At 36.9% G+C, this 23,069-nt stretch overlaps 3 protein-coding genes across 3 annotated transcripts; 1 reads left to right on the top strand and 2 right to left on the bottom strand.

Moving 5' to 3' along the window:
* Positions 1-1,679: 1,679 nt before the first annotated feature.
* Positions 1,680-2,581, bottom strand: LOC105220434 (uncharacterized). The gene has a single exon (XM_011196875.2). It carries the CDS (start codon positions 2,497-2,499, stop codon positions 1,771-1,773), a length of 729 nt encoding a protein of 242 aa, XP_011195177.2. The 5' UTR covers positions 2,500-2,581; the 3' UTR covers positions 1,680-1,770.
* Positions 2,582-15,789: 13,208 nt separating this feature from the next.
* Positions 15,790-16,694, bottom strand: LOC128922627 (uncharacterized). Its single transcript, XM_054233785.1, has one exon. It carries the CDS (start codon positions 16,611-16,613, stop codon positions 15,906-15,908), a length of 708 nt encoding a protein of 235 aa, XP_054089760.1. The 5' UTR covers positions 16,614-16,694; the 3' UTR covers positions 15,790-15,905.
* A 1,742-nt stretch (positions 16,695-18,436) lies between these two features.
* On the top strand, positions 18,437-19,328 carry LOC128922663 (uncharacterized). Its single transcript, XM_054233901.1, has one exon. The coding sequence runs from the start codon at positions 18,514-18,516 to the stop codon at positions 19,219-19,221; it is 708 nt and encodes a 235-aa protein (XP_054089876.1). The 5' UTR covers positions 18,437-18,513; the 3' UTR covers positions 19,222-19,328.
* The last annotated feature ends 3,741 nt before the right edge of the window (positions 19,329-23,069 follow it).

The raw sequence follows: 23,069 nt of genomic DNA on the forward strand, positions 1-23,069 counted from the left end.
TACATAAGTACAGTTACATATTTACAGTTTTATATGTAACAAAACTGATAGCGATAAGACGACCGAAGCGTGGCGGAAGGAGCTGCAGCAACAGCTTCCTTGAAGAGTGTTCAGGTGGATGTGGTGGTTTGTAGGTTATTCGCGTTACAAGTCTAAGTGGTGCCAAAGATTTACACCCGCATGTAACATTATTGATTGGAGACGAATAAAAAAAAGAATGTAGCGACGGCGGGCACACCTGTGAATAATACGCGGTGATGCGTACGTGCATGTCTAATACAACACCCACCCACCCCCTCCAAACGCACATTCGATGTCTTTGCTCCAACTGAAAGTCTTCGGAAAAATACAAAAGCGTGCGTGGAGTCATGTGAAAATGGTGGGGCGACAGTTAGCAGCAAGTGCAGACTTCTTTTCCTACCAATTGGTGGTTACAATTTTGTGAGAAATTTGTCGAAAATGAGTTTGACGGTCTCTTCGTGCTGGTGTTGGGGAGTTTATAGGATGTTTAATGTGCTTTCAATTCATGCATCGGTACATATATTTATATATATTGTATGTGGCGCTTCGATTTAGGGTGCTCCTGTGAATTAAAAAAAAAATAATAATTTTTGAAGACCATAATCCTTATAAAATTGTAGACCACAACAGAAAATGTCTATGTATAAGAAGCATCTCAAAAGTTGATGGATATATCCAGTTAGAGATATTAACCGTTATTAGTAAATATTATATGTTGCTCACGATAGTATTAGAACCCTCAACAACTGAGTGTTTCTGTGGAACTATACTTATATGGATAAGAAAAGTTCTCAATTGCATAGACCAGAGTAAATAATAATAGATCTCTGAAGAAACTTCGAGCTTCTTTATCTGAATATATAGAAGTATTTCTCTATTTCATTTCAATCATACAAGATCCAATAAATTAATAGTCTCACTGTAGAATAAAAAAAAAAATAAAATAATTTTTTTTATATTTTTTAAATTTAATTTACATAACTCACCCTAATATCCGGATACATATGAGCACATATTATTTATGATGTACCAACAATCAAGTGGCTATGTTTTTTCGATTTTATTCCATTTATTTTTTATTTGTATTTTTTTTTGACAGAATGAAAAAGACATAATCATATGAAAAGTGACAGGATCACGAAGCAGTGTCTGTGAACGAATGGATGGCTGTCTTGGCAGGGCATAAAGTTCGGTGAGAAAGTGATTGAAATAGAAAGGTCAGAATAATAAATGGTGGTAACTTCGATAATACGAATGAGACATTAATGCACACTGTCTAGTTGAAGTGATAATTAAAGACACCTGTTAGAAAACAAATATATAATATTTATAATGAAAGTTAAATGGAATAGGAAAGCCAATGTTATTGTGATTGGTGACTTGTTGGTGGATGACTTTTGACTGAAGCATTTTAAAGTTTTGGATTTGGACAAATAGTGTAAATACATTCGAAGAAACTTCGAAATAATGGCAGCCCTCAACAGGTAGAAGAAGCTCCTAGAATAGTGATCTCATTATCCTTCTTCATTATTCTTCCTAATTCAAAACTGTTTTAAAGGATTCTCTATCTATCCTACAAGCTCCTCATCTAATATGATCTGATTACAAAATATATAAACAAACTCAGTTATAATTAAAAATATAAAATTTATTATTACATATTAATCAACAAAGAATAACAAAAACGGTTGTTTTATCACATTTCAGAGTCATTGAGAGAAACTACACCCATTTAGGATACTCTTCACTTTAAACACGAATGATCGAGGAAGGCAAGTAGCTAGAACCGGGAGCGCTTGCAATGCGTGGTGCTGGACGAGAAGCCTCAGAAGCATAGTTGTGCACTGGAGCCACACCACCGTCATGAGACTGAGAGTTACCACCCAATTGGTCGTATTGCGATTGAATAGCACGTTGAGCGTTGGCAGCATCCTCTGGGGTACGGTATTTGACGAAGTGTACTTCGGGTTTGTGAGCCTTAACATCGTGTTGCGACTGCAGTCTGTTGGCCAAATCACCCAAGTCAGCTTGTTTCTGCAACACATAAATGGCGGTCTTCTGTTCGGCAGCATGTCTGGCCAGATTGGCGGCAGCGTTCTCCAAACCATTATTTTCGGGTCCCTTGATGAAGATAACGCGGAGATTCTTCTTCAATGAAGCTTCGATTTGTTCACTGCCGGCGGGTTCGTTGAAGGCATCTTCATCAGCGCTGTAGCTGTAGAACTCCTTGTCGAATTCAGCGGCGGGTGCTGAGTAAGAAGGTGAGACTTGTGTGGCAGCGCCACCTAAACCACCACTACCACCACCCAATCCACCACCTAGTCCACCAAGACCGCCCAATCCACCGCCTAGTCCACCACTGCTGCCACCTGGTGCGAACGAGAGTCCAGCGTCCGAGTGTCCTACAGGACGATAGTTGTAGCCCAAGCTATCGGCAGAGGCAACGGCGACTAAACACAATACGATGAAGGCACGCATCTTTTTTTCACGAATACTTTTAATATTAAATTGAAAATAAAACGGTTTTGCGCTAAGCTGAGCTGAGATTAGCTGCTGAGAGGTGTTGAAGTTTGGAATGATTTCCTCAACTCGATGCACGAACTTTTATACAAATTGTCCAACTTTTTGCGAATGTCCAAAATTGAAATGTCACCAGAATGCATTCAAATGTTGCAATTTATTGTTAATTTATGAGTTTAAATTTGCAGTGATTTTTCTTCAGTGCATATTGTGTGCGAAATTGCAACCTCAGCGACATCCCACACGAAATGTGATTGTGAATTTGCATCGAGACAATACACGGCCTGGCCAAATTGCGATTATACATTGGATTTCTATGCAAATTAACTAAGCGCCACTTGCCAGTCAACGATGTTGCGAAATATTTTCAAGTCTTAATATTATATTTTAATATCACAAGGCATTGTTTTTGCTTTCTCAAACTTTGCTTTGCCATTTTTCTCGAATTAATCACCAAAAACTAACAATGAAGTGTGAATTAGCGAATGTTTTTTTTTTGTTTTTGGTATGTTAAGAGACTGCTCCTAATGAAGCATTATTCGTTATACATAAATATAGAAATCGAAAGTATTAGTGACGCCAATAGTGGCCATAAAAATGGAAATAATCAATGGCAAGTCTGCAATCTGCTTGTAAAAAGACTATATCATAATATAGAATAGCATGGAGTTGTGATTTTGATTTTATGTATAACGTTTAAAAAAATATAGTTAACTGTTAGTGTTAAGGAACAGTCTGAAACCCCTTGCTTTCTGTGAATTTCATAAAGTTTGAGATTTTTAGTTATTTTCTCATTCAATCTCTTATTTTAAACTCCATATTTCTTCTTTTTATTCGAAGAATAGCGTACTTTCTATTTAAGCTACGTTTTGTCAAACGTCACCAGTGATGAGGAAACCTATCTTTCTATTCTAAGTTGGCCAGACCCAGGTTCTCACATCTTGATTCGGTCGCAAAGATCTTTAAATAAATTAAGCGGTTTCTAATACTCGATTAACCTTTATAATATTACATTTTTACAGTATTTTAAACTTCGGTAATTTTTGTGAAGTGCTACGCGAATATCTACCAGGAAAAGTTAGAACAAAATTTATTTCCTTTCTCTCATTATTCCAACAATAATTCAAAAATAAATTACTAGTAAATAACGATTATAAAACACTATAAAATTAGCTTTATATTTTCTGGTAAGCAATTTTTTTTAGCTTCTTAAACCAGAGAATACATGTGGGTCGCCAAAAATGATTTTCTTCTCATTTACACACTTAGGTCTGCTATCTCATCTACATAAGTATCATGAGGGACAGAGGCAGTAAAACACGGGACACGAGCGAGATAGAGATAGTAAAAGAGAGAGACAAAAAGAGTGTTTCGGGCAAGAGAGAGAGATATATAAAATAATAGAATTGAAAGCTCTCTTGTTCATATGCAAAGTATGTTCTCTGGGATATTTCTAACTGTTTTAGGAACTTCTTTTTAAGCTACTCTAATGTATGGAATTTCTGCTTAAGGGGTTACATGGGTTTCGTGGGTTAAAAAAATCGTTTTTTTGGCTTATTAATTTCTACAACATCTCAGCAGCCTTTGGAAGGTGTGTGCTCCAAGTCAGGTATTATTGTTACTCAAAACTGAAGTCAAAACTTAAAACGCGTTTTCTCGCAACCGTGTTTTCAAAGTCGGTTGTCAAATTTTCTCGAAAACTACTCAACCGATATTGATAAAATTTTGCACAGGTGTCGATATAGAAATTTACTCATGCTTGAACGAAGGATTTTATTTTTTTTTTTTCAATTACAACTATTAAAAATAAATGTCAAGCAAATTTTTTGTCTTTACTTCGTCTAAGAACGAATTTATGGTCTTACCTAAAACACTTATTTTTGTTTTTTCATTTCGGATGATCCTCAGGATCAGGATATATGTTGACAACGCGGACGCACCTTTTTTCCGAGGGGTCACCGAAAATGACATCACAATGGAGTAGTTTAATTTTTTTTTCAAAATTTCAGAAATTCTTCTTTAAATATGTATCTATAAGACAGAAAAAAGTTTGAATTGAAAATAATTTTTCCATTTTTAACCGATGAAACCCATTTAATCTCTTAAGCTGAAGGGATGATGAAGTCAAAAAACCCAATGAGTAAGGTATGAAACATAATAACCTAAAATAAATTTTATTTATTAAAAATAAATATTTTTATTTTTTTTTTCTTTATAGTTATATATAGATCTGTAATAGAGGTCATAGTGAGTGCACAATATCAAATATCTTCAGTATAAATGTTTCGACATTAAATCACCTTTATAAATATGCACAAATTTCAATAAAAATTTCTCCACTTACCTGTAGTAAGAAATATGTCAAACATTCCAAGTCATGCGAAATGCTAACATTAAATAGAATAGACTACAAAAAATTAAAGAGTTTCTTATTTACACACTACACCCATAATCTGTTGCTGTTGTCTAGAAATCCTTTTGTAAATTAGAACTTTTGAGCAAATAAAATTGCGCACAGACATTAAACGGAAATATGCGCGATGCAAATGTAAAATAATACCATTAGAGACGTGTGAGTGTGAAAACAAGAAAACAAAACACAGGAGAAGACAAAAGCAAAACAAATTTGTTTAGGCATAGTAGAGCTTTCCATAAGCTGGTAGTAAATATAGGTATGTATATGGCATGCCTACCTCAGCACACTTTATGGATATCAGCTTGTTACAATTTACAGATGACAAAACAATTCGGTTCACTTTAGTGCCAACTTCAGATTTAATTAAATAAACGCAATGCAACTGAGTACCGTTACATACATATGTATGGAAATATATACACTTACACACATACATATTTAGACATAGATACTCACACACACACAAACAAAAATGTAAAAATTTATACATATACTTATATGTATGAGTATGAGCCCGCATGTATTCAGGTATTTACGAGCATGTGATGTTGTTGTCGCAACTGCGTGGGGTCTGGCGCCTCTAACTCACCCTACAAATGCTGCCCATTCCATCAACACAGCTGTTGCGCGCGTTTTCACACCCACTCGGCACGCCATTCGCTCGTTGCTCAAGTCCAAGAAGGCACGAGTGTCTCAGTCGCAACAAACAACATAACCGCCACAAGTGGCATGTCCTTAGACGCTGCTGCCTCTGCCTCTGCAGCACACGAAACCCACGAAAAGGCAAGCAAGCTATTTCAAATGGCGCACAGTGCCTGTAGGCAACTGTTGTTGGAGTTGTTGTTGCCACTGCTATTTACCTTGGTGCGTGCCTGAATCTACGCGAGTGTATCTATGAATGTTTGTGTGTATGTTATGAGTGTTTGTAGCCTGTTTTTACTGTCATGCCAAACACACGAAAACAGTAGCAAAAATATTATTGTTGCTTTTATTTACTTAAAGAAATTATAGTACTCGTGTTTCCTTGTTGACAATAATTTCAACTTTATACCTGATGCTTTGCCAGCGCTAGCTACAACAGCTCATCATCAAAAGAATGCCTAGTGCCCGTGTGCCTGGGCAATCGTCTCTGGACGTGGACGTGCGCTGCGTGGCTCATCAACAACAGTGCTGTGTCATGAGCGAGCGTGTACTCGGCTCGTTGCCGGGCAAATATATTAACCCCTCTCTACTTGTAGTGAAGTGCCTCGAGGAATTTTATATTCCCGCTTTTACTTTTTTGCGAGAAATACGCTCACGGGCGTGTGAATAGAAATGCGTTGCTGTCGTTTTCATTGTCGTCATTGGCAGCCAGCAGGCATGCGTATGTACATACATATTTAGTAGCCTAAAATAAACAAGGACTCTCATACACACATATTCATAGATATACATTTAAGTATATGCAATTCCATGTGGGTGCCTGTGGGCATGTGCCATCATGAATCTATTTATGCATGTACGCATGTATTAGTTGTTAAAGAATTCGTCGAATAAATGCATAAAATTTGCTCAACACCGCACTTGTGCTAACTGAAATCGTACAGATTCTCGTGTAAATACGCCAGCAATTTGCATAAATATGCATGTGTATGCGTGTACGACTGACTGCGTACATTGTAAAGAAAACAATCATTTGAATACCATCAGACAGCCAGCCAGGCAGTAGCCAGCCAAACCGCGAAACTGCCTGCTGCTAAACTCAAAGTGGGTTCGCCGGTTCAGCCGTCGGTTCATTCCCACGTCCCCACTTCAATCCATTCGTTCGACCGTCCGTCCATTTTAAGGTCGTCTTTATCTTCAGCCCAGCCATCGGTCCGTTCGCCCATCCAGCCGTCGCTCCATTCGTTCGACCGTCTGTCCATTTTCTGGTCGGCTGTTTATTTATGCCTTGTGTGTACTTTTTGGTTGAAGTCGCTAAAACATCATCATACCAAAGTTTTGCGGGTGTTTGATTCATGGCAACTCCGAGATAATTGGATCAGTTTAGTATTGTTTTTAATACCTCACAGTCTCCCGTTTCTCATGAAAATAAAATATGGCGATAATTTTCAACAGAATTCATCAAATTTGTCTGCAATACTTTGTCTGAAGGCATCAAGCATCGTTTTGTTTTCTTCCATTCTTCATTCGTACATTTGCTTGTCTGTCTTGTTTTGTGTTAATCACTGCGAAAACGTAGCGAAGATTCCAGATTCTCATATTTCCACATAATTTTCACGCCACGTAGATTCGGCGCAGCAATAAATGCTGAATAATGAACTTAATTGATTTAGGCGTAGATATTTGAATAATGTTAACACGATTGTCTATTGCAAAAGCTGCAGCAGACACAAGGTGTAATGGCAAATGCAAGAAGAATTCGCCAAAATCGGGCTAGGATATCTGCACAACGCTTAATGCCTCTTTAAAGCAATCGAAGAGCTTTAGATAATTTAAAAGACTGTTGGAAAATCGGCCGTTTTTTTTATAAAAGCTTTGTTCCATTTAAAAGCACTACTATTTTGTTACAGAGTTTTTATAGAGCTTTTTTATCGGAGATAACAGGTCCACTACTTCCATAGTGGTTCCCTTATCCCCATCCTTTCGTTACTTTAACTTTATTAGTTCCTCGCAGTTTTATTTGAAAAGCTCGGCTAAATATGTCTCGGTTTCCGCAGCTTCGTCGTCCAGCAACCATACTTCGGCAGAAGAAATCTCAATCCTACGGTCAAGAGTAGAGTTCGAATTTAGTAGTTCCGAATGGAATCAATTTTGAACTCTGTGGAAACCCAGCCTTTTTATATTATCCTAGTAATCTCCTACGGTTTTCAGGTCTTTTCTTCGACGGACGGCTCCTTCGGACGCGTTACATAGCCTTAATTTAATCTAGTAACTTATAAATTGTGCAAAATATTTAAGATTTTAACCTATTTTTTTATTTTTAATGAGCTTGCTCTCCGAAAAACTCAGACGCAAGCTTTGTCTCCAAAAAAATTAAACCAACTTTCTGAATCCACTTTTCAGGTGGACACCCGTAAAATCGATGCTTTCTTATAAGTTTAAAACCCTCGAACGGAAACAAAAAGAACTTTAGTTGCAGAAAAAATCCTTAACTAACGGCATCTTCACTGCGATAATTTCAGTCTTGACCTTCTGACGTACGCTTAGTTGTCGCTGCCACTTGCAAGCTTTGATTAAAGACCAAACCAATAGAATAATAAAAGAAAACTAAAAGAGGAAATACGTGTTTATGTGGCGTACATGATAATGAAGTTGAAAAAGGAACGCCAGGAAAAGGAAGAAAAAATCCTTAACTAACGGCATCTTCACTGCGATAATTTCAGTCTTGACCTTCTGACGTACGCTTAGTTGTCGCTGCCACTTGCAAGCTTTGATTAAAGACCAAACCAATAGAATAATAAAAGAAAACTAAAAGAGGAAATACGTGTTTATGTGGCGTACATGATAATGAAGTTGAAAAAGGAACGCCAGGAAAAGGAAGAAAACAAAAACAAAGTGGCCAACGGCACTGGTAGCAACCTTTTTGTCATGGCTTGTCTAAATAACGTGGTCAACATTTAGGACGCCCAATGAGCCTAGTATGGCAGCATTCATGGAGCCGGGGCGCTGCCATTTGTTGGCCGTCATCACGTCGTTGAGTGCGGGTATCGCATTGCATGAGATCGATGGGGATGGCTGTTGGCGCACTGGAAGTGCCGTCAAGTTGCAAGTTGAGGAAGCACGTGCACCACAAAATGGAGCCTCGACATGACTGCTATGTATAAATATTCGAAATTCTATGCGCGTGATGTGACACCCGGCCGCCTTCATGCTCCACCCCAAAGCTTATTTACGCATTATGGTGGTAGTAGGTTGGGCTGGACGCAGGGGTGGTTCACTACTATTGTATACTATGTATAGTACAAAAGTGTAGACACCCTGCAGTGAAATATGGAACTAGTCCTGGCAATATACCAGTTTAGTTCTTGAATTTCTTGACTAAAATCAGACTAGTCGGACAACATTTTTCACATTTTGGAAAAATAGTTCAGAGAGAGCCGAGGGTAATCAGTTTTACATATGAATAAGGAGCACAGATATCAATAAAAATTAAAATTGTTCCTGAGAATATAAATTTAACTAGTCCGTTATGTCAAACATAAGTCTCTCATCATTCCCGTCCTATTATGCGGCGCAGAAATATTGATGATGACAATCTGAGATGAGAACGTACTTGGAGCATTCGAGAGAACTGTTGTCCACAAGATCAACGAATGCGTTGATAAGGTCATGTCGTACGTATGGAAGACGATGATCCAGTGAAAAGATACTTCGATTAGAGGTGTATGGGTGGACAACGGAAGCAAGAACGCCCACGCATCCACCGGAAAGACCAGGAAACCTACTTGGCTACTAGTTGATTTTAGGGTTCATATTATACCAGTTGGGAAGTAGTTTATATGTAGATTTATCTGCAGTGTACTTTACTTTTGTGTTTAAATATTTGCAAAAGTGTTTGTATCAGATATATCGAAACATGATGTTCGTACTCATATTAATACTGCTTTCTTCCTGGTTGATGACTTTTGCCGAAAAAGTTGTAATTAATCAATCAAAAGAAACTTTTGTAGCATCACGTGATTTCCGTTAAAGATAAGTGAAGTTCGTCTTTTCTGGTTTCTTCGTTGGAGTATGGATATTGTGAAAGTGATGAGGCTGGGAACATTGATGGGAGCAAGTAATTGAAACAATAAAAGCATTAATTTCGAAATATTGTACCATTCACACACAGATGAGGTGGCTATAGGTTCAAAGACTTTGATAACTTGAAATAATTCGAATAAATCCCAGCGGAGAGCCCCAATTTTCGAGCACTTTTTGAAGCAATTGGTGCCATATGTCAGCAATAAACTTTGCTCCGGAGAAGGTCTGTTCATAATGATTAGCACTATGACGGAGGCTTAGATTATTCATACACCATTGATATAGTTTAATCCTTTGCTATTCTATCTATTTCATTATACCAGTTTAGTTTTTTTATACCAGTTGTTTGTTCGTTTCGCCACTCTCGAACTTTTGATGAATCGTTTAATGAGCAAAATATAGTAGAGGTTCCATTATTTTATAATTTCAATTGCACTTAATAGCGAGTAATGATCGAGATTTTTGGATTATTTATTTTCTTATATTGGATAATGACATTAAGTAACTATTTCATAAAAATCTAAAAGAAACGAGAAATCCTGTTCATATCTACCCAAAAGAGCTACGAAAATATATATGTACATATATTCCATGTTCTCACAATATATGTATATAGCATGGTATTCAAGGTGGCATTTACCCTTGCCAATGACCTCGCCAACTGCTTTCACAACAATAACAATATTAAAGCAAGCAAGTACGAATATGCTTGCCACTTGTGTACTATTGTGTTAGATGCTACATAATTGCAGCAACTGAGGCGCGCAAAAGCAGGGCGCAACACATTTGAATGGGTAATAAATTAAACGACAATTTACACTTTTAACATTACTTAGAATCGTACTATGTGCAAGGCAGTTGAGAGTGGGCCGTTGGTTGCCTGCTGTTTTACAAAGTGTTGAACGTGTGCCCGGGCTTTAGTTAACTCGTGCATATTTCTGTGTGTAAGTAAGTATGTAGGCACATACATACATACATTTGTACAGAAAAAGTGCAAACAACCCGCACATGGCATGTACCATCATTTAAACGCCTTTACACATGCACATACTTAAATGTGTTTTTACTTTTGTACTTAGATATATATATGGAAGCTCACTGTGTAGTTGGTAAATGTGTCACTTGGAAAACTCTTTACATCTCGGTACGCATATTCCACATGAAGGAGTTTGAAATAAAAATGCCTTGCAAAAATTAAAAGCAACAACTTGCATAAATATTTAAATGCATATGTTTATGTGTACATCAGAATACACTGAAGAAAATTTTCACTAAATCCGAAAAGGTAAGTTCTGAGGCGAAGTATTATCAACTTAAATCATTATCATAATCAAATCCTATTTAGACTTCAATTTAAGTTGGATGAGAAGTGATCTTGAATAAGTCTGTGGGATTTTATTCTATATGAACATATATGCAACATGATATGCATCATGCAACAAATAGTCAAAAATGTATTGGTGATAGGGAGGATATAGTTCACTTATGGACCTCAGCCGATTTAATTGACAATTTTTTTTGATCAAATTTCAGTACATTTAGATTACTTTGAGTTTTGGTGTTCAGAAATAATCAAAAATAATTTGTTAAGTACATTTCTTGAATAATTTTTTGTCGACAATATCTTACGGCTCAATTACTCTCACTTATTATATATTCCTATGTCAATACATATTTATGTCCCATATAAAGTATATGTATGACAATATGTATACATATGTGCGCAGATTTTGTAGTTGCTAAGTGACATTACTTAACGGATAGTTGTAAGTGGAGTGTCCATTTCATTATGTTAATCTAGCTTTTTGCTTATAAATTTTAACGAGTATTACATTTACAATTATTCTACATAGAATTGAAGTTTAAGTGACACTTTTGTAGAGGATCTCAATGTTTCTCAGTTGGATCATTAACAATGTATCCTAGTTCACAATATATTATCCCAATAGTGGTTCCAAGACCTTTGGAAGTAAAGGTTGATTTGGAGGTTCCCTACTTAAAAAGAAACATAGATGTTGGCAGCGGCTACATCTCAGGTGGTCTATCCGTTTAGTCTAATTTTCACTGACTCGTTCAAGTATTTTGACTGGTAACTGGTGCATGCCTCGTATGATGTATTGCTCCAAGGTCGGAATCGAAGCGGGATTGTGCGCATAGACTTTAGACTTTACATATAATATGGGCATCATTGCTGAATAGAATTTGGCTCAAAAACGACGGTTCTTCTTGGAAATTTTCAGGAACCCATAGAACGAAGCAATGTCGCTTGGAAAGGTCGAGCGGCTTCAGTTCTTGCACAAACTGTAGTTCGCACGCATTCAATTTAAGATCTCGACGTAAAATGCGCCAAGTCGTTGCATACGTCAGTCTGAGTTGTTGCGAACGGCGGCGAATCGACTCTCCGCGGTCTTGGTGTACACTCTCAGCTACGGCTGCTATATTTTCTTTACGGCATGCTGGACGTGGTCTATTCGGTCGAATATTATCCAATAATGAATGCGGGGTCTCAAGGTGGGTGATGGTGTTGCGAATAGTACGCTCAGTAGAGCGATTTTGTTGACCATAAGTTTACAGAAAGTGCATTTTTATATATTTTCGAAAACAAAAAACATTCTAAACCTTTGCATAATTAAATCTAACCATTTAAAAGCTTATTCTCTGAAATATTTAAAACTAAACAAACAGAATATATGTATGTACTATATGGTCTCCCGATATGCTCAGCAATCAGTTCGTAGCAAATTTAATTAAACTGTATAAACTGTTAGCTTATTTCTGAGAAGCATTTTCATTTTGGCCTTAAATAAAATTTGGCAAAGTTTAGTGAGTGGTACCTACAAATGTACATATATAGCATCCAGTGTACACACACGAATACTTTCAAAACTGTAAATATATGTAAATACAGTAAATATGCTTGAATGTAAATAAGTTAACGACGTTAAATAAACGCAAAAGCCGAAAATAAAATAGAATGACGAAAACTGCAAACTTTGCAGCGGATTTTCCGCGTATTTAGCGAAAGTTTTCAGGGAAAATTCCAGCGTTAATTTATTGCAAGCTTGGGAGTGATTAACGACTTAAACGTACATAAATGCAAAATTAAAATTGTTTGTACTAAATACTGTTTGCTTACAACAGAACGCGTACAAAACAGGAACGGCGCGGTTGAATGGACTGAGTGCGTAACTCATACGCCGTGGGTACAGGGTTGAAGTTGTAGGCCAAAAGAAAAATAAATGACTATAAAGTAAATGTGTTTCTGAGAAGCTTGGAGTGTTTCTGGCTGAGATGATCGGAAAATAATTTGTTATAGATTTGTGAAACCTTTAGTTGGGCCCCTCTATTTGCAGTTTAAAATGGAGAAGTGTGGCCTAAAAACATACACATACAATGTGTGGAGGATTAAGATTGGTTTTGGGACTCCACCTCGTTGTAGTGCGTACTACTACCAACATTTCATAAATTTTCTAAAGCCGATGTGCGCATATTATAACTCTATGCTTAGTTGCTTGGTCACACCGCAACATATCGTTATTAATAAACTAAAAACTGAAAAAAAACTAAAAAAAACTAAAAAAAACTTTCAAAGAATGCGGTTTCATAAAATTGTGTTTACCAGTTCGTTAAGAGTTTGTCGGACAAAGCTAATAATCTGTTTATGCTCGAACAATACTAGAAAAACCCAAAATACAATGCATAAAGCGCACGAAGCAGCAGTAAGAAACGACTATTTAAAATAATAACTTGAAGCGATGGCAGGCAGGCCGACTGGCAGCGCAATGAAAAGATCGCCAAACTATTAATTTGCATTGGAAATTTGATATTTCTATGGCGCTGGCTGAACAAAACCGCATACAAACGAGCGAATCGCATTTTATTTTTAGCGTCGCTATTCCACTGCAAATCAAAAATTGAAATAAGGCAATAAATAAGCGCGAAAAAAAGTTTCCGCCCGGTAGTCGCCGGCCACTGGCGTCGGCTGGTGACGCCAAATTTCGCCCACCTTTTTTTCATTTATGAGCGCGGATCTTTTATTTAACAAGTGATTTGCTTTATTTTCGCATGATTCTTATTTCTTGAAATGAAATCAAATTATAATATTAACAGTTAGAGTTGGCTTTTGTTGACAATTCGTATGCGAATTGAATTTAATGTTTTCACATAAACTTAACAATGCGGAAATTTTTGCTTGTTTAGAACACACAAAACAAATGTGGAGTGGACAAAAGTGTTAAAAAATGGAATATATAACTGTTAACTGGTTTGTTTTGGCGATTTGATGACATTCTAAAGTCTATTTATAATATAATACAGCCGTCAGTGGTGATTAACTAAAACAAAACACCTACATGTTCCGGATATTTCGCGGCAAAACACTTATCATACAAATGTTTCACAACCGAATTTGAGCGACTTATCAACGGATTACTTGATAATTGATATTAGTCAAACTTGGTTAACGGCATTTGTGACGAGTATAAAAGCAATTAAACCACTCCCAAAGTTCAATTAACTATTTATGGTTATTATTGTATACTTGGAAATAAATACTTAAAAAAACATAAATAAAATTATATTATTAGCTCTAAGCCAAAAATAGCATTTGACCCAGAAAGTTTTATAATATATTTTTATATCAACATTAATTATAAGGTAATTATGGTAGCCAGTTTGATATAACTGGAGCATTTTGTTAGAGTTTTGCATGTTCTTACTTTTTTTTGGAGATATGAAAAATAACATGAACAAGTTTTCTATGCACACCACACCGCTGGGAATGCCAGCTGTATCTCACCTTGAACAAAAAAGGAAACAAGAAAGTTGGTTTATAGGAAAATGTGTGACCCCCTGGTAAAAATTGCAATTTTGATTTTTTCTGTGAGAGTATTTTGAATCCAAGACTCTAACCTAGCTAGTATTCTTTTAATTGATTAAATATGTATATAACGTTTTCTTGCAAGACTTCAAAAATCACGGACTTATCTGCGAAGACAACCGATAACCCATATATGCATGCAAATATTTTCCCATAGTTCTTAGATGGAACATAGGGCCTTATTAAATAGGAACTAGAAGCTTTGTGCTTCGCCTCCAGGTGTGGGCTGATCTTCCGCGTTTAGGCTTCCATGATTGGAATCCTAGCGCTGTTCTACTAATGTCGTCGTGAGGTTTTCCAAAAGTGTGGCCGATCCATAGTAAGTGCGTCGAATTAATATATGGATTGGTAGGTGTATGGTTGCTGTTTATTACTAATAACGTTGGGCCAGAATATCCGCATAATCTTTAAAATACATCAATTGAGAAAGGCAATATTCCACGTCTTGCTGTCAGATAAGATTTTACGTTTGAATCAATTCTTATGTATGAATATATATTTCGATCTCCAAAATGTATGCAACATGCCGATGACAGCTCGTCCTTTGGATATAAAATTACTTATATCAGCTGCATCACATGATATCACAAAAAAAGTCCAGCTGTGGTAAATCGTACGATCTTTGAGGCCATGCCACAAGCCCACGTCGCGAGATAATAGGTTGTTTCGTTGGCAGTAAGCAATTTAGCGGCGTATTGTTCGTCGACATCAACATCCTCTAATTCAGGCATATCCAAGTAAATAATCATGGCTCTATAACGTTCTTCATTTCATGAAACATTTGAAGAAATATGGACCAATGATTACTCCAGCCCATAGATCACAACAAGAAGTAACTTTTCGAGTATGTAACGGGGTCAATGGTTTGTCGATTAACATCACTACACATGCGACAATTTTCTATATTAATGTACCATTTCAATCAAAAGTGAACTTCATCGCTGAGCGAGATGAGTAATCGGGATCGATGACCAACTCGTTGTGTGATGCGCTTGATGGTCGCTTCAATTCGGGGCACAGCTCCAATAGTTGGCGGATGACTCATACTCATGCAGTTTCTGAGGATGCACAGTATCGACATGATTAAAATTATCAAAAATGGATCTGTCCACAACTTTACAATTTTATATTTTCACCATTTTAGATAGTTCTATGAAGCATTGTCACACTCATATCGGGTACAAAAACATAAATTTCCAGTAAATCAAGTAATTATCAACAATTTTTTTCATAACAAGTATTTTGTTTTATTAATTAGCCTTAGAATACGAATATAACAACAAACAATAACAAAGGTCCTTAGAATTATATCTCAGCAATACAGTAACATCAACTCATTTTAACTTATTTACGGATAATCGAAGAAGGCAAGTATGAAGAACCTGGAGCGCTGACAGGACGAGCAGCGGGACGCGCGGCAGGAGACGAGAAGTCATGAACTGGAGCGGCACCACCATCGTGCGATTGAGAGTTTCCACCCAATTGATCGTATTGCGATTGAATGGCACGTTGAGCGTTGGCAGCATCCTCTGGGGTACGGTACTTGACGAAGTGTACTTCGGGTTTGTGAGCCTTAACATCGTGTTGGGACTGCAGTCTGTTGGCCAAATCACCCAAATCGGCTTGTTTCTGGAGCACATAGATGGCGGTCTTCTGTTCGGCAGCATGTCTGGCCAGATTGGCGGCAGCGTTCTCCAAACCATTATTTTCGGGTCCCTTGATGAAGACAACGCGCAGATTCTTCTTCAATGAAGCTTCGATTTGTTCACTGCCAGCGGGTTCGTTGAAGGCATCCTCATCAGCGCTGTAGCTGTAGAACTCCTTGTCGAATTCAGCGGCGGGTGCTGAGTAAGAGGGTGAAACTTGTGTGGCAGCGCCATTGTTGCCGCCGAATCCACCACCACTACCACCCAATCCACCGCCTAGTCCACCACTGCTGCCACCTGGTGCGAACGAGAGTCCAGCGTCCGAGTGTCCTACAGGACGATAGTTGTAGCCCAAGCTATCAGCATAGGCAACGGCGAGTAATGACAACACGATAAAGGCACGCATTTTAGTACAGTCGAAGGTGGCTTGAAATTGAGTTGAGTTGAATGATTACTCTGTAGTGGTTGTGTTTGGAATGATTAACGTACTTGCATAGTCTAACTTTTATATGATCGCAAGTTTGTTCTTAAGAGTTTTAGTTATCAAACGGCCAAAAACAAAATGCATTCAATCCTGCAAATTTATTGCAAAATTATGTGAAAATGCATTCAATAATACCTTTTGGCGACATAATACAAATACAAGCATGCACTAGTAGTATATTTGCTGCTACTGACGAATTTTGGCACAAAGGCGAAAGCGAAAAATTACTTAGCAGATCACGAATGACATGCATTTTTTATAGCAAAAAAAAAAAAATACAAATTAATATTGCAATCTTTTGATTTTTTTTTTTTGGACACAAAATTAAATGGTTAAATTGTAATCTTTTGGAAATATTTATTGCGCAAATCCTATAAATCAATATATGTATATAACAAATTCAGAAAGTTGCGATCATTTCATTGAAATTGGTCAAGTAGTACTTGAGATAAGGTTTTTGACCCAAAAATAACGCCATCCCCATTTAAATTTATCTTTCAATCTGAACTCAAATTGAATTAAATAAAAATTTGATTTTCATAACTTTATTTGTAGCTCCATATCTCTGTTATTACAATAAAATGAAAAAGTTTAAAACCGAAAATAAAACAAAAATATTATATCTTTTCCCGATCGTTCCAGTGGGAGCTATAGGATATACTCGCAAGATGTGGCCAATATTTTTATAATATATTTAAAATATTTTTCTATATTTTCGGTGAAAATTTCATAACTAATTTGATCCATCTGACTCAATATTTAGCATCAAAAAAACTATTTTGTCTTCTCTTAATGAAAAATAATATTCAGAAATTTTTAACTTTTTGTTTTTATATATTTTTAAATCTCAGCTGTTGAAATGTTTCTTTCTGTAGCTGAGCAGTTTGAGAACCGGACGCTTAAAAATCTCTTGCCTTTCTAGACTCGGCAAATTCCGCTCGTATGCGGACTGCGCCCCACGCGTCGGTTGGGCGGGAGGAGGGTAATCGTTTGGGTTAATAATAAAAAAAACAAATTTTAATAATAAATCTAAAGCGGAACCACTGTGCAATGGTCTGATTTCGGCCATCGTATATATATCTTTAATTTTACTCATGTTATCGCTTGCACGTACAGACAGACATCCGGATTTCATATCAACTTGTCACCCTGATCATTTTGGTATTTATAACTCCATGTCTAACTCGTTTAGTGTTATGACTTACAAAAACCCATTATGTGAACAAAACTATTACACTCTCTTTACAAATGTTCCGAGTGTATAAAAGATAAATAGCTTTGTTACGCCATAACTATTAAATAGAAATAAGAAAGAAACTCGCTTTAATGACATTTCTCCATATCAAAAGCTACGTGCTTTCAGACACTCACTATATCTTTCCAAAAGATTACAATTTTATCCATTTCATTTTGTATACAAAACAAATCTAAAATTTTCAAAAGATTGGTATATTAATTTGTATTTTTTTTGCTACAAAAATACACTCTCATGTTTATAACTGCATGCCACTCGTGATCTTTTTTTCGCCTTCGCCTTTGTGCCAAAATTCGTCAGTAGCAGTAGATATACTACTAGTGCATGCTTGTATTTGTATAATGTCGCCAAAAGGTATTACTGAATGCATTTTCACATAATTTTGCAATAAATTTGCAGGATTGAATGCATTTTGTTTTTGGCCGTTTGATAACTAAAACTCTTAAGAACAAACTTGCGATCATATAAAAGTTAGACTATGCAAGTACGTTAGTCATTCCAAACACAACCACTACAGAGTAATCATTCAACTCAACTCAATTTCAAGCCACCTTCGACTGTACTAAAATGCGTGCCTTCATCGTGTTGTCATTACTCGCCGTTGCCTACGCTGATAGCTTGGGCTACAACTATCGTCCTGTAGGACACTCGGACGCTGGACTCTCGTTCGCACCAGGTGGCAGCAGTGGTGGACTAGGCGGTGGATTGGGTGGTAGTGGTGGTGGATTCGGCGGCAACAATGGCGCTGCCACACAAGTTTCACCCTCTTACTCAGCACCCGCCGCTGAATTCGACAAGGAGTTCTACAGCTACAGCGCTGATGAGGATGCCTTCAACGAACCCGCTGGCAGTGAACAAATCGAAGCTTCATTGAAGAAGAATCTGCGCGTTGTCTTCATCAAGGGACCCGAAAATAATGGTTTGGAGAACGCTGCCGCCAATCTGGCCAGACATGCTGCCGAACAGAAGACCGCCATCTATGTGCTCCAGAAACAAGCCGATTTGGGTGATTTGGCCAACAGACTGCAGTCCCAACACGATGTTAAGGCTCACAAACCCGAAGTACACTTCGTCAAGTACCGTACCCCAGAGGATGCTGCCAACGCTCAACGTGCCATTCAATCGCAATACGATCAATTGGGTGGAAACTCTCAATCGCACGATGGTGGTGCCGCTCCAGTTCATGACTTCTCGTCTCCTGCCGCGCGTCCCGCTGCTCGTCCTGTCAGCGCTCCAGGTTCTTCATACTTGCCTTCTTCGATTATCCGTAAATAAGTTAAAATGAGTTGATGTTACTGTATTGCTGAGATATAATTCTAAGGACCTTTGTTATTGTTTGTTGTTATATTCGTATTCTAAGGCTAATTAATAAAACAAAATACTTGTTATGAAAAAAATTGTTGATAATTACTTGATTTACTGGAAATTTATGTTTTTGTACCCGATATGAGTGTGACAATGCTTCATAGAACTATCTAAAATGGTGAAAATATAAAATTGTAAAGTTGTGGACAGATCCATTTTTGATAATTTTAATCATGTCGATACTGTGCATCCTCAGAAACTGCATGAGTATGAGTCATCCGCCAACTATTGGAGCTGTGCCCCGAATTGAAGCGACCATCAAGCGCATCACACAACGAGTTGGTCATCGATCCCGATTACTCATCTCGCTCAGCGATGAAGTTCACTTTTGATTGAAATGGTACATTAATATAGAAAATTGTCGCATGTGTAGTGATGTTAATCGACAAACCATTGACCCCGTTACATACTCGAAAAGTTACTTCTTGTTGTGATCTATGGGCTGGAGTAATCATTGGTCCATATTTCTTCAAATGTTTCATGAAATGAAGAACGTTATAGATCAGATTATTTATTTATAGTCATGATTATTTACTTGGATATGCCTGAATTAGAGGATGTTGATGTCGACGACCTTTAGTTCCAACAAGACGCCGCTAAATTGCTTACTACCAACGAAACAATCTATTATCTCGCGTTGTTTGCTTGTGGCATGGCCTCAAAGATCTTACGATTTAACACAGCTGGACTTTTTTTGTGATATCATGTGATGCAGCCGATATACGTAATTGTATAATTTGGGATAATTTCTGGAGATCGAAACATTTATTCATAGATAGGAATTGATTCAAGCGTAAAATCTGTCTTATCTGACAGCAAGACGTTGAATATGACGAATATGTACGAAAGTTTTACAATCGTTTCTCAATCGATGTCTTTTAAAGATTATGCGGATATTGTGGCCCAACGTTGTTAGTAATAAACCGCAACCATACAGCTACCAATCCTATTTTCATATAACACAATTCTGAAGTCTATCTGACTCGTTCACTTTACAATAAATAATATATCTCAAAAACTAATGAAGATAACGGAACAAAACTTTACACAAACACTGTATTTGAGGTGTGGCAACACTCATTTAAAAATTGTCGATATCGGATCATTAAATATAAAGGCCCCTGATACCGAACAAAAAAATAATAACAGTCTTAATGATCATTTTTTAAAGAAAATATCGGAAAATTAAAGTAAGTTTTCGCCTGTATTAATTATCTTGAATTGAATCATAGGCCATCGGTTCATTAAACCTTTCTCATAACTCTAATCAGTGGTATGTTATCAATGAGTGAATTTCGTCAGATCATGGTTTTTTTCGACGAACAAAAACCAAACTCTACAAGTCCCTCATCATTCCCGTCCTACTTTATGGTGCAGAAGCGTGGACGATGTCAACATCCGAAGAGATGGCACTAGGAGTTTTCGAGATAAAGGTTTTGCGGAAGATTTACGGTTCAGTAAAAAAGCAGTACCCGCTGGTGGAAGCCGAGGAAGAGGGAGACCTCCACTCCGTTGGAAGGACCAGGTGGAGAAGGACCTGGCTTCGCTTGGTATAACTAATTTGCGCCAAACTGCCAAAAGGAGAGTTGCTTGGCGCGTTGTAGTGGACTCGGCTATAATCGCGTGTTGCGGTGTCTACGCCAGTCAAGAAGAAGAGATAGTTTTTATCGTACATATTATAAAATGAGAAAATATGTGGTGTATTGTGTATAACAGCTAAATTTTGTAATCGTTTTCATTGAGAATCGTTCAATTATTTCGAAAAAGCAATGAGAAATTAATCACTAATACTTGTCTAAAGAATAAGTTAATCAATCTGTTAACCAGATATTTTTTGGTTGTCTCTATTTTGAAAATAGTTATTTTATACTGAAAAAATTTACTACAAGATTTAATTGTTAACAAGAAGTTTACTGAAAATCATCTAAGTACAGCGATCGCTTAGCTAGGTCGGGGTGTCTCAAATCAAATGAGAATGATGATAAAAAATATTTATTTGCAAATGCATCCAACATATGCATAAATTGTCTTAGAATACTCGTTTCATTTAATTCTCAATCCTACAACTTTGTTATTAATTAATTACGGAAGACATAAAAGACATTTCTTTCCGGTCGAGCATACTAAACTGGATCTGCAATGCAGAAATGGAACAATATCTACGTAAAAACACAAACAAACATGGGCAGCAACAGCAGCAACCATATACAAAGGTAGTTAACAAAACATACGACAAATAAGCAGTCGGATTTTATTATCTAATAATTTTAATGATCTCATAAACTTTTGTCTCTTCGAATAGAGTTAAGTGCAAATTATGCTCAATTAACAGTGACAGCTTATAAAAAATTATAAATCCGCGATACAAACACACACTAGATGTGGATGCTTTAGTTCCATAGTTAGTAAGGCAAAACAGAATTATGATATTTTTTTTTGCGGCGAACAGGTTATGTAAATCGCAACGCTTAGTAGAGAACTCTAAAGTTATCAAAGTCGGAAACGACCTTGTTGTTTGTTATTTTTTTGTTTTTCATATTTAATTTTAATATTTTTTTTTGATTTTTGGTTCTAAAGGAATGTTGTTGGGCGTTAATAAGAACGCTAAACCAAAAAATTAGAATTAATTACGAGCGCTCTAGCGTCTTTTATGGCTGCCGCGTATAATTTGGCCTGCACCGCGGTTGCTCATCGACTGTGGCGCTGATGCATAAATACTCTTTTCTTATTTGTATTAATCACAACAAGATAACAACAACAACAATAGCAACATATCAACATATGTTTATAAACACACCTCAAATATTGATTTACATAATTACATGTAGCTACATTAGTAGCTATTTAAATAATTTGACATGTACACACACATAAATTTATAGCGCTGTATGTAAAGGCGCTGCGAACCGAACCGAAATTTGTTGGTTTTATAGTTGCTTTGCATAAATCAATCCGCTGTGAACCGGACAATGTGCCGATTTGCATATGAAATCTTAAGCGGCGACGGCGCGTTGACAATCTGGCGTTGATTTCGGCGTTTGAAGATCGATATACAAAAACAACAAGAAAGTAGCGCGTCCGCTATCTGAGCGCTGGCATCAGCTTCTTAGTTAGTTTTGGTCTATGAGATTTTTACTATGATTTTTTTTGTTGTTTTAGCGCTTCTTAGTTGCTACTAATAATAAACATATGTGGCTTCTGCTGCAGCATCTTATTTTAAACTTGACCTCTGTGCTGCTGACGCTGCGCGTCCAAGACCTTGAAAATATAGCTAGTTTTAGTTTCGCTTTTTCGTTGTTTACATTTTCGGGTATTTCGTTTGCATATGACATTGCTGATCCAGTTTGTCGTGTTTAATTTTGGGGGCTAATGAAATTTATATTTATCCACATACCTTATATGACTGTATGGTGTAATATTTGTAATATTGAATATTTGAGCATAGAGAATTCTTGTTGTTGTGTGTTCAAAAAATAACGGGAATAGTAAAATCTAAAATTTCACGGATTTGGAGAGTCCAATTGCCAAACTTTTGTATTTTTTTTATTGTGATGATATCCAATTCTTTGCTTTTTCGTGAATTCATATTCGCCAGACATGACTTCGTGTGACTTTTCCCTATTTCCAAAAATAAAGAGAGAGATCCCCTTGGGGGGCCATCGTTTTACAAACATTCGAGAATAGGAGGAAATATTCAAAACAACTTTCACATGAAGCCCTCTACGCTGTATAGGTCCCAGAGTGGCAGTTGGAATGAA

The sequence above is a fragment of the Zeugodacus cucurbitae genome, chromosome 2 (assembly GCF_028554725.1).
Source record: "Zeugodacus cucurbitae isolate PBARC_wt_2022May chromosome 2, idZeuCucr1.2, whole genome shotgun sequence".
Lineage (NCBI taxonomy): Eukaryota > Metazoa > Arthropoda > Insecta > Diptera > Tephritidae > Zeugodacus > Zeugodacus cucurbitae.